Source organism: Onthophagus taurus, chromosome 7 (assembly GCF_036711975.1).
Source record: "Onthophagus taurus isolate NC chromosome 7, IU_Otau_3.0, whole genome shotgun sequence".
NCBI classification, from domain to species: Eukaryota; Metazoa; Arthropoda; class Insecta; order Coleoptera; family Scarabaeidae; genus Onthophagus; species Onthophagus taurus.
The window spans coordinates 28,274,578-28,288,367 of NC_091972.1; the positions used below are offsets into that span (position 1 = coordinate 28,274,578).

Below are 13,790 nucleotides of genomic sequence, written 5' to 3' on the forward strand. Positions count from 1 at the left end.
AGTTATTGTACAAGAAATTGTGAACTGTACTAATTTAGAGGGCAAACGTGTTTATGGAGCAAAAGGAAAACCATGGCAAGATGTAACTGTTGATGAATTTCTTGCATTCTGTGGTTTACTTATTCATGCGAGGGTTGACAGAAGCTGGGATGTTCCTGCGAGAGAATTATTTTGTGATGAATTTGCCAATCCTGTATACCGAGCCACAATGTCCATATTTCGCTTTGAAGAAATTGAAGATTCGTCAGATTTGACGACAAGAGAACCCGGAATGTGCGTTTGGAAACCGATAAGTTAGCAATGGTGTCCTACATTTGGGATTTATTCATTCAGCAATGCAAAACCTGCGTCATACCTGATACTAATGTAACTATTGATGAACAACTCGTTGGGTTTAGAGGTAGATGCACATTCGTTCAATATATGCCAAGTAAACCGGCAAAATATGGACTTAAAATATTTTGGATGTGTGAATCTACGTCTGGGTATGCTTTGGATGGTTTAGTTTATGTTGGTCGCCAGATCGGTGAACCTCCACATAAAAACCTGGGGCTTGAAGTAGTACAAACTCTTGTGCGTGGCATTCATAATTCTGGTCGCAATCTCACGATAGATAATTTCTTCACTAGTGTTCCGCTAGCAACTTATCTGTTGAATAAAAATACTACTGCTGTGGCTACACTACGTCAGAATAAGCGTGACATTCCGAAAGAAATGAAAGCTTCAAAAGATCGTGTAGTCTACTCTTCATTGTTTTGTTTTCAAAATAACATATCCATGGTATTAAGCACGTAAAAAGAACAAATGCGTAATTTTACTAAGCACCATGCACCACGACGCATCTATCAATGACGACGCTAAGAGGAAGCCTGAAATCAGCTTTCATTATAATAAAACAAAGGGCGGTGTTGACATCATGGATCAAATGGTGTCGACATACATGTGCAAGAGGCAAAGTAAACGATGGTCCATGACATTTTTCTTCAACATCATTGATGTTGCAGCACTCAATGCATATATAGCCTTTACGAGGGAACATCCAAACTACAACATAGGAGTGACTCACAAACGCAGAATGTTTTTGAAAGATTTAGTGAAGGAACTAGTGATACCACATATGCAGAGAAGATCTACGAACCCTACCCTACGGCGTACTGTCCGGGAGTGTATGAGCAGATTTATTGATATATGTAGTCCGCCAGCCGCTCAAATAAGTGCAATAATTAAGAGAAAATGATGCTCAGTATGTCCCGCAAGTATTGATCGTAAAAGCACAATGATATGTATTACTTGTAAAAATAATATCTGTAATGAGCATAGTATTAGAATGTGCACTAAATGCTTCTCTAATCCCTAAAAACAATAAACAATAATGTTTTTTTAACAATAATGTTCACTTTCATATTTAACCTCACGTTTGTAACGTACATATGTATAAATAAATAAAATTTTACTTCAATAATTTTGTTTCTGTTCTGACTACACGTGATTTTATATAACGGGTCTCAGAAGCCCGGATTATGTAAATCCTAGGGTTAAAATAGTTGTGTGCAAGAAACGCAATATTTGAAGTAGCATTCATTATTATTACGTCAGCAATATTCTCGCTTACAAAATACTTTATTCCTGTTAATAGTTCAGCACTTTTTTTATTTATTGCTTTACTAGAATCGCTTTTTAAAAATAATTTTAGGAAACTAAGGCAATCTGTGCAGCAATTCTCAACATCATCTCTAAAATATGTATTGTGTGTACTAGCAAATGTTAAAATATGAAATATACTGTCGAATCCGCAAGTATTTTGAAGACTTTTTATTTTTTATTGAAACAGATGTTAATGAAACTTACTTTTATCAACTTATGAAACAATTACTGACTGAAACTTCCAAAAACTTTAATTTGCTGCAGTGTCATAGAGTTGTTCTACTGAAAATAACAGCTCTTCCAGGTTGCTTTAGGTATAATAAGTATGTATTTGTAATATGGAATTGAAAATAGAAAAACTATGGTCACAGCAATCAATGAGACATTTTAGTAGCTAAACCTATTTTTAGTTATAACTTCGTAATATTGTATCCCATAATTTTGATTTTCTAGACCAATAACTAGAACAACCCAGAACAACAAAAAAATCTGATTTTTCCAAAAGTGGGGGTAGTCAAAAAAACCGTTTTTTCGGTTTTTCTCGCCGAGTTTTTATTTTTTCTATTTTACCGCTTTGGAACAATGTAGAACAACTCTAGAACAACAATGAAAAATTTAAAAATCAAAAAATGGGGGGCTAACTTCCCGCACTCGAATAAATTTTATTCTGATTCATTTATAATTATTTTAAGGCAGCTTTCGTATTAATGTACATATACGATAAACTTTTGCTTAAACCTTAATAATTTTTTAAACCTCTCGAACTTAAAAAGAAGATAGATATAACTTTGTTGAAAACAATATCTTTGAAATAAAAGAAAGGGGAAACTACTTGAAGTTACTTAATAAGGGATGGTCAGTGGATGATCGTCACGGATAACTGAAAGAAGTGAAATAGCTTAAAAAGTGAGAACCCCCGTTACTATGTAAAAATATTAATGTCATTAATGATTTGTAATTTAATCTATTATGCCCATTATTCAATTCTAGTACTAAGTGAGTTTTATACGGATGACATTTTTCTATTATCAATGCTTTGTTTGGATTACTGGGTTCAAAAGTGAACGCGAACGAGTACTGACGTATGGTAAACTAGCTTTGTGATGTTTTAATAAATCAACACGTATATTTTCATAATGCGCAAATGCTACGACATAAATAAATTATCACAAATAAAACATTTAATAATAAATAATTATAACATTAATTGTAATATTAAAATAAAATCAAAAAAACAAATGTGAAATATTAATGTGGCATTCTCTGAAAATGGAGTGCAACCAATAATGTTATATTTCTATATCAAATAATGAAGAGACACTTTACAATGCTTGGGTTCAAGCTGAAAGTAGAGTTAAAAATATGGAATGTAATTATTTGTAATTATAAGCCTATTTTGCAGACTTATCAAAAAAGTATTCAATTCGATGATTTATAGAAGAATCCATGCAGAAAAAAGTGAGGAAATACAATATCAAACTGATTAAGAACTAGCGAAAGAGACGAAGTGGATAAGAGTCTGTATCGGAAGAAATGAATAGTTCGTACCAAAAAAAGGTTATAAAGTAAAAAAAAAAAGAAAAATGTGTTAAAATTTCCTAATTTTGATGGCCTGTATCTTTGAAATTTGAAGACTTTTACTAATTTTTTTAAATGAATCGTCATCATTTTCACTCTAGTATATGTGGTAAAATTTGTTCCCCGATTCACCGAAACACTGTAAAATAAACACCGCATTTGTCAAGAGTGTCTATCTTCTCCATATGACAGTTTGAGAGTAATTTCAGAATAGAATTACTATTGGAAAAAGCCAATGATATATTATATACTTAGAAAAAATATTTTTGGATTGTAATGTAATGTTATTGAAAGGGATAGGTTTGTACATCTTAGGTTCAGTACATTTTGAGTATAATGGATCTTTCTGAAGTTTGATTTTATATAGGAATTTATCAATAATTTTATTTGGAAATTTATTGACCATGGCAAGTTTATAGATATAGGTAAATTCTTTCATTCTATCTTCATCTGAAAGTGGGTAGTTGAGGGCTCTATTAAATAAAAAACGGAAGTTCGCCAATTTATGAGATAATGGATGAGAAGAGTCATATGGGATTGTAGTATTAACATTAGTCGGTTTGCGAAAGATATTAAAATAGATCTTATTATCCATATTCTTAAGATGTAAGTCGTGAAAGTTAAATGATTTGTTTTTTTTTCTATTTCCAAAGTGAAATTCAAATTAGGGCGTAGCTGATTAATGTACTTATGGAAGAGCTCCAGTGAGAGGAGATCAGCATCCCATATACAAAAAACATCGTCAACATACCTGACCCAAAAGGTTATGTATTGTTTAAAAGAATTACAGTCATTAATGATAAAAGTATTTTCAATGTGGTCGAGGAATATTTCAGATAAAAGCCCTGAGAGTGACATACCCATGGGCAGGCCTTCGTTAATCTTGTAATAATTATTATCAAAATGGCAGTAGTTCTGTGTAACAATGTGTCTCAGACTTGTGTTTAGGTGATTCACAATATTATTGTTGTTACAAAATTTTTCGAAAATATGAGATGTAAGTTGAAGAGTATATTCTATGGGGATATTATTTGAATAAAGATTTGTGACATCAAAGGAGATAAAGATTTTATTATTAACTTCAATATTCTTGGTATTATTAATGAATTGCAGTGAATTGGAACTGGAAAAACTAGGCTGGAAGTCGATTAGCTTGAAAATGTTGAACATGAAATTAGCCAACTTTGAAGTAGGGGCTTTACTAAAAGAAATAATGGGTCGTATTGGCATACTCGTTTTATGAATTTTTGGTAGTGAATACAGTCTAGGGATTTCAGGTTTCATATGATGTATAGCGTTCCTTTACAGGTATTTATTATTTCTTTCGTTTTCCTATTAATATTGTTAATTGTGTTTTTTTTTAAGTCAGCTTTATGTGATTATTGTTATGTATGAAATTTACAGTTTGTTGAATGTAGGAGTCTTTATCAATAATTACTATTCCAGCTCCTTTGTGTGCCTTCACAAATATTGCGTTGTTTTCTTCAAGTTTATTTTTTATATGATCTTCCAATAAAGTGTGTTCGAAGTTTTATTTATATGTATTTTATTCATTTTCTTTTCTGATTTTTTTAAGAGGGTAATTAATTCATTTTTAATGATTTTCTTTTCTGATGTTCCTGTGATAGCAACATCAAAGTCTATAGCATTTAGATGTATTAGATTCAGGCTCTATGCCACATGTTCTATTTTTCTTAGGTTATCCAGCTTTCGCCTCTCTTTTCTCAAGTCGTCTTCTTTAATGGTTTTGGCATGTGCATGTGATTTGAAACGATTTCTTCTATCTCGAGAAAGTGATTTTGATCACTGTGTTTTTGACTTTAATCCTTCGCAATAACATACATCTTTATTGTTTAAATATTTAATATGTATCTTTTCATAATTTTTGTTTTAATGACCTCGTGGGTTTTTTTTTTAACTATTTGACAGTAAGTTTACGAATATAATATTTTTATTATGTTTTTCATTATGTTTATTTGTTCATAATGTAACATTTTTTTACATAGATTCGGCTGATGATGAGCTAATCTCGAAACCGGTTCCTAATAAATTGATATTAAGCAAATAAGAAGCTTTTTTATATAGCTTAAATTTTTAAATTTAAAACTTGCAACATGAATCCCAAACATATTACTTGTTTAAAACAAGTAAGTTTCTTATTTGGTTCTGAGCTTATCTCTCCAGATTGTGTGTCTCAGCGTACCAGCAATTTTGGGCCTTGTTGACTACAATACTGCTGAGATTCCTGTAGGTCGAAATACTAGTTGCAAGATAATTAAGTTTCGATACTGTTCAATGATCTTGTTATTAACTACTATTGCGCATCTACGAGGTATTTTTGCTATCATCATGGTCTTCGTCTTGCTCATCGAGATTAGTAAATTTAATTTTTTAGCTTTAATGTTAAATGCCTGTATTAACCCACTGTAGAATATTCTCACTATTAACTAGTAGGACGACATCATCTGCATAGCACACAATTTCGATTTTTTGTCCACCATAGTTCACTTTACAAGGGTCTGAGGCTGTCGAATAGTCGAATGCCTATATGCACATTCACTTGCTCCGATTTTAGGTATTAATTTTAATTATTGTTGTGTTACAAGTGTTAAGTTGTTCTATTGTCGTAATTATGTTGGATGTGAGTTGTTACGTTGTAATTCTTTTATCACGTCTTTCAACCGTACTCTATCAAACGCTTTGGTTAGATCAACGAAACAGATTATGGCAGGTTTGTTATACAATTTTTTTTAAAACCTTGTTCTTCACTTACTTGGATTTTATTAGTGATATGTCAATTCCAGAATCGGGTAAATATCTTCAGCAATAGCCTGCTAAAAGAGTAATTCCGTGATAATTATCTATATTGGTGTCACATCCCTCTTTTTGCATCGGTATGGTCGTACTGATCATCCAACTAGTAGGTACAGCAGTACTTTCCTAAATGATATTAAAAAGTACAATTAGTTGCCCTGCCAAACTTGCGCCACCGTTCTTTAATAGCTCGTTAATTATATTATCCATGCCTGGGAATTTTCCAATTTTTAGCTTTCTCGTGTTTTCTATTACTTGCTGGTCATCAGTATTTCGACTCATTACCCATCTACCGTTGTCTCCCGCTTTACTTTTGAGTCTGTTTAAGGTATATCTGTCGCAGGGAAATGATAAAAACAAAGATTTAATCAAAATCCTAAGAGATTTGATCAATTCACTGCAGATGTTAAATTGATAGTTAGTTATTATCATTTCACTAAGAAAATCAAGGGATTTGATCAAACGCCTAATGTGATTTGGTGAAATGACAAAAACTTAATTTTTAAGTTAAGTATATTAAAAGATTTATCATGATAATAATTAAAATATTAATTTATTTTGTATTGGCACATGTTGTGGATTTGTGACATCTCGAGTTGCAAAGCATATTATTTTTTTTGCACATACATCTATTCGTTTTACATTGTACTTTTGATTTTTCACAAAAACACTTCTTGGATCCTTGACCTCCGAATAAGGACAATTTTCTAGCGATTTCACGCAAACTCAACGTAATCAGTGGGACGGAATCATTATATGTGGTAGTAGCTATTTGAAGAGCGTTTCTAGGAAGCCAATCTTTTATTATTCTTACCGAAGTACCAATTTGAAATAAAAATTGTTTTTCGTATTTAATACGATACCCATAATGTTGTTCGCATCCAATGGACCTCTGTCAACCTTCGGAACATCAATCAAAACGGCGGAACCCACTAACAAATCTTTAAATTTCTTCGAAGAAGTACATTTCATTTTTTCAGCCGATCTTTTTAGATTTTGGGCGGCATGTTCCCTTTGTTCTTTTATATTTTCTTGATTTTGGCATAAATAGCATAAAACTGCTGACTCGTCTCCTCCTTCTACCGTATTTTCACAAACAATACAAAGCGTTTTTTCTTCTCCGTCTAGTGCTGCACCTTCTGATGCACCTAACAATACAGGTGTTGTATCAGCCGATATGGGAGCTGAAGTAGGGTCAAGAACAGGATCGAGTTCTTGAATCGAAAAAGTTGGTTCCGCTGTTAATAAATTCTCTGTTGAAACTTGCGTTGAAAAATCATTATTTTCAGTAGCTGGAACATCTTCAGAATTGTCAGTTTCGTCAGTTTGTTGCTGTTTAAGAAATTGGTCTAGGTCTTCTTCAATAACAAGCTTTTCAAGTAATTCTGCTGGAATATGAGTAGAGTGTAGGCCTATTTTTGCCTCTGTTCCAAATAACGCTTTGTACGGTGATCGTTTAATAGTGCGGTGAAAAGAGGAGATCTTCTGAAATTGTACAAAATAACATGTAATAACTTGGTCCCTTTTGGGGTTTCATATAGGATATTTAACTTTGTTTCATTAAAAACCATAAAAGAATTTGCTTAACAACTAACTTTATTGATAGCTAAAATAATACTCCTTGCAATATTAATTATTACACTATTCGAACGATTCATTGTGCGTGCTCATCAATAGGCAATCGGTCAACGACCAAAAATGCTTACTCCACGAGCCGCACAGTTCATCGTCTTTTATTTAATGCTACTTATGCTATTTTTTATAATTTACACTTATTTCTAATTAATTTCTAATTCTAATTTTATTTATTCCACTACATCTCCCTTATTGTTAAAGAAAATTTAAACATCTTAATGTTTTAAATTTTCATGTTAAATTTATTTATTCCACTACATTTCTATAACAATTAAATCTTAAATTCTATAATCTATTATAATTAAATTTACATAACACTACACGTAACAGTCTCTTTTTTATGCACTGTATTTTTTCACTCTGTTTTTATGCACAGTTACTAATTTATTGTTAATTTTTATAATTATGTTAGGGGATTCATCTTTAATTACTTTGTATGGACCCTTATAAATAGCTTCTAGTTTATTGTTAGTTTCGCTTTTTAATAATACTTTATCATTAAACTTAAAGTTAATTTCCTTACAATTTTTATCTAACCTACATTTTCTCTTATTTTTAGATTCAATTAAATTCGTCCTAGCATCGTCTAATGCAGATTTCAATCTAAATCTCAATTCATGGTTATAATCGTCAAAATTATATACTGGCTGATTGTTATTAAGCAAACTAGTTGGCAATTTACATGTTTTTCCAAATACTAATTCAAACGGTGTGTATTTTGTTTCGGAATGCACGGTGTTATTAAAAGCAAATGCCCAAAACGGTACCCATGCACTCCAAGTATCTTGAAATTTGGAAGTTTGAATTCGCAAATATGCGCCTAAGCTTTTATGTGTGTTTTCCAAAGATCCCAAAGTTTCATGATGATAAGCACATGAATGTAATTGTTTTATACCTAAAACCTTTGCTGATTCTTTAAAAACACTTGCTAAAAACTCAGTACCTTGATCCGTAACAATTTCCTGTGGAATACCGTACTAATACCGTACGGAAATCTGTCATCCTCAATATTTTTATTTAACAACCTATAGTCGATAACAATTCGCCATTGTTTCCCTGACTATCATTTTTCTTAGGAACTATTAGCAATGGTGAGGACCAACTTGACTTTGTTTCTTCAATTATTCCGTCATTTAACAATTTATTTATTTGAGAGTCAATTTCGTTTTTTTGCGCTTGAGGTAACCGATAAGGTTTGACATAAACTGGATGTGCGTCTTTTTTTAATTTAATAGTTTCTTTAATAATATTCGTAACACTCAAAGGATCATCTTTTAATAAGAAAACATCTGCATACTTAGCACAGATTTTATGAATTGCGTCTACCTCTTCTTTGTTTAAATGTTTTACATCAAGTAAATCTAAAAGTTTATTTACTCTATTTAAATTTATATTAGTGTTTTCAAAATTTAGCAATTCGAATTTTGATAAACATACATTTGAAGGTCTAAAATTTTTAATTTTAACTTCCCTATCGTTAGTATTTAAAATTCTAACTGGGACCTTATTCAAATCTGGTCGAACAATGATTCCTGCAGTGAAGACACCTTCAGATGTCTCACTTGGCAAAATCACACAGTCTCCAGACGAATCTGTCGAGAAATACTTTATAACTTCGCAACGTGGTGGTATACTTACAAAACTGTCAATTTTAGATTCTAAGTTGATCATAATTTTACAAGAATTAATCCAAAATGAAAATGAAAATTTTTCGTAATCTATGGTTGCACGATATTTTTCAAAAAAATCCGATCCTATGATGCCATTCACACCACAATCAAAATCATTCATAACAACAAATTCATGAGTAATATTATAATTATAAATGTTTAAAGGAATGTTTACTAAACCCATTGACTTTACTGAACCTGCAATTCCTCTTATATCTATTTGTTTAGTGGTATCAATTATTTCATTTTTGTGTAAAAATTTTGAAAAAATTACACTTAATGTTGCACCCGTATCCAAAAGAAATAATAGATCATCCGTACCGTATCTCATTCGCACATAATTCATACCATTCATACTACATATTACTTCATCTGTAGAGTTATTCACGAAAAAACCGTTGTTCGTTTATGTCATTGGCTGTATTTTTATTGGTAACCTCAGGAATTCCCATCGCGTCAGATTCTGCAAAATACGCATGATTTCTACGAAAAGAACCTGAGATTCCTCTATGACCTCGAAAGTTACCGCGACTGCGATATGATCCTCTCTGACTACCACGATCGTTACTTCTAAATTCAGCATAATTACCTCGGTTGTTATTGTGGCTATTGAAATTATTAAATCCGCGATTATTGTTATGATGAACAAAATTATTACTTCCTCGATTGTTTCGGTTATACCCGTTAAATGGTCTAGAATTCCGAAAATTTGTTCTTCTGATTTGATTACCTCTACCATTCATTTGGAAAACAGTAGATGACGAGGGTTTATTTATTTCCTCATCTAATGCAACGTTAATTGCGTCTTTTAGGGTTTTACAATTTCGTGCTTTAAGGATTGTTCTTAATTCATGATTTTTCAACCCGTTACAAAACGAATTTATCGCGAGTTTTTCATTAACAATGCGTAACGAACTTAGTAAATTTTCATCATCACCCGCTTGTGCCAAAGTTAAATCAGTAAGTAACTGTTCAATGTCCCTACCAAAATCATCAACTGTTTTACTCTGTTGCCGGGAATTATGGAGTTGATTGGACAGAGTAGTGGCAGATTTTCGAGTTGTAAAATTTTCTCTTATATCTCTTACAAGCGTTTCAACGGTATCATACTTTTTATTTAACCTTACTTTAGCATTGCCAGATAGTCTGGTTTTTAAAACATAATTAATTAAATGTTTTTTACCATCTGCATTTAACAATTCAGAATATAATTCAATTGAATCTGTTAATTGTTTTGTAGTTTCCTCTTTTCCATCCATTAATGGAAGTAAACTACCTGCTGTTTTTAGATCAAAAGTTTCCCCCATACTTATTTCTAAAGCTTCACTATTTATATTTAACCTATCATCTAAAATACCCTGAATTTCTAGAACTATATTATCTATCCCTGAACTATAATATTTAATGTCTTCAATTTTATCAACATTTGATGTATCCCTCTTTAATTCTATATTTAATGATTCTAACCTAACTCTAAATTTATTTAATTCATTCAAACGTTTTTGAGTGGATTCTAAATTTTTCCTTCTTTCTTTATTATCCTTTAAAATATTAGTTTTAAATGATTTAATTTCTACCAGCAATAATTGTAATTCTTCTATGATTGTCATAATATTATGAAGTTTTTTACTCACACTATAAATCACATTTTATTTATCGTTACACCGGGCACTTCCGATATTGAGCGAAAGGAGTTCATGACTTCTCGCAACTTCTCGTCGGATTTTTCTTTCCATATTCCTATTACACTTTTTCCATATGATGTATCCCAATGCGCAGATTACAACGAAAACCAGAAATGCCATACCAACTTCCCATAATGTAAAAATTATTCCAGTAGATGCTGTAGATCCACCACTGTTTCCAGCTTGCGATATTATGATTTCTTTCTCTTCCTTAGATTGATTGGTTCCCATAATTACGTTTTCATAAATTTTCGATTTTCTTTCAAACGGCTGGCAGGATCGCCATGTAATAACTTGGTCCCTTTTGGGGTTTCATATAGGATATTTAACTTTGTTTCATTAAAAACCATAAAAGAATTTGCTTAACAACTAACTTTATTGATAGCTAAAATAATACTCCTTGCAATATTAATTATTACACTATTCGAACGATTCATTGTGCGTGCTCATCAATAGGCAATCGGTCAACGACCAAAAATGCTTACTCCACGAGCCGCACAGTTCATCGTCTTTTATTTAATGCTACTTATGCTATTTTTTATAATTTACACTTATTTCTAATTAATTTCTAATTCTAATTTTATTTATTCCACTACAAACAACCAATGCCCCAGTTTTTTGTACCATTGTCTATTAGCCAAGCTCGTAACATAGCTTCTACATCTTGATTCGACCGTTCAACCGATCCTTGACTTGCTGGATGTCTAGGCCTACCATTAACAATTTTGCATGTTGGCCACATAGCGGTTAGTTCTTGTATAACAGCAGCCGTAAACTCACGGCCGTTATCACTTTGTAATATTTTAGGACAACCAACTTCCAGAAAGATTTTTAATAGCTCTATTGCTACTTCTGCAGCTCTTTACGAAGTTAAAGGACGTAGGAAGCTGAATTTTGTCCCGTGGTCCTGATAATGTAATAACCATTTATAATGTCTATCAGGGGTCGATTGTAAGTCAATTAAATCGACCTGACCACGATGGTTGAAGTCGCTAGACAGAATTGGACAGACAACGATTCCCTTTCTTGGAAATTTCTTTTTGGATTGACATACCGTGCACAGTTTCAAAAATTCTAGTACGACGGAAGTGGGGATGAAGTATTTGGATTTTAAACTATACAGCATTTTGTCGCGGCCTCCGTGTCCAGTTAACTGATGGGTGTCTCGAAGAATGTGATAAAATTCTTCCGTCGGTACTATTCTCACAACCGGATCAGAGTCAGATTTTCTCTTCAAAATCAAAGTTTTTTTACTACCTACTTCCATTAAATCGTATTTTTTTCCGTAGTAATACTGTTTATTTGTTCGTTGAATTTTTAACACTGGTGCTAATTTAAACTGTTCAACGGCTGTGATAGCTTCTTCTATCCTTACAGAAGTCCATAACGGCTTTTCTTTACTATCCCGGCTTTCTAAAATCGTTCTAATAACGTCAGCAAACTGTTCTTCACACACAAATGCGGTCTGTGTTTGATTTTTCCCTTCATACGAATCCATTTTTTACCATGCGTGCAATTGAACGACCTTGCGTAGTATTTACTCGGGACTAACTGGTGTGTGAGTTGTTCTAGCAGCGCCCTCTAACTTGGGACAATGTTTTAAAACGCTAAACGCTTTAAACAAACTGTTTAAAAATTAAATTTTTGTCATTTCACCAAATCAGCTTAGGGATTTGATCAAATCTTTTGATTTTCTTAGTGAAATGATACTAACTAACTATCATTTTAACATCTCCAGTGAATTGATCAAATCTCTTAGGGATTTGATTAAATTCCTGTTTTTATCAATTACCTACGACATATCCACAAATTACAAATTAAAATATTTCTTTAACAGAATGGATAACATTGCAGCATCAACCGCCTTTAAACATCTTGAAACATTTGAGGGGTCATTAATTTTATCATGTTTGTTCAAAATGTTTTATGTATACTTCTTATACACGATGATTTAAAAATGAGCAATAAAACTAAAACCACACGTAAAACAATCAATTTCAACTCGAAATGACACAATAACATTATTTCTTTTCTGGTTTGTTTTTAAGATGATCGACATCAATGTTTTATTATTGATGTCACTTAGTTAAACTTTAAACTATAGATACTATTCATGTAAATTATTTTTCTGAAACACCATAAATTAAGGTACTAAATATTTACAGGCAAATTGTAATTTGTAAGTAATATGGTATTTCTTTGGTGTTCTCGATTGTGCTAATTTCATTCCATTCCTGTGTTCTTTAATCCTTTTTTTCGATGAATGAAAGCATCGACTGTTGCGTCGTACTCCATAAGAACGATTTCTGCTCTAATTCATGTATCACAATCTAGAAATCCCAGAACACCCGACTGAAATCCATTAAAGTAGTATTTATTTTGCTTAATATTTATTATATAATGTAAATTTGTGTGTTATTACCTCAGTTGACAGGAACATCGGCTACAATCTTTCATCATCAAGTCTCGGTGTTGATGCACAAAGAATACTATTTTTGAGGTTTAAAAAGCTGTCTATTTAGACACGGTGAGAAATTCCTTATACTAACTTTGTGTCACATTGTACATAAACTACACACTTTCACTGGATGGTTAAATAAATTATATGTTCAAAAATGTTTTTTCCTTTCTCTTGTTAATATTTCTTGTTTGATTAAAAATAACTACCTATCCCTGACTGTTTTGTTTCAAAGAACCAAAAACCATAGGATACCTGTTCCAGTGCGGTTCATCCCATTGTTCGTCTTTCATAAGTTTAATCAAA

At 32.0% G+C, this 13,790-nt stretch overlaps 1 protein-coding gene across 1 annotated transcript; it reads right to left on the bottom strand.

The window, feature by feature from the left end:
* Nucleotides 1-11,888: 11,888 nt before the first annotated feature.
* Nucleotides 11,889-12,524, bottom strand: LOC139430467 (KRAB-A domain-containing protein 2-like). The gene has a single exon (XM_071197518.1). The coding sequence runs from the start codon at nt 12,522-12,524 to the stop codon at nt 11,889-11,891; it is 636 nt and encodes a 211-aa protein (XP_071053619.1).
* Between the last annotated feature and the right edge of the window lie 1,266 nt (nt 12,525-13,790).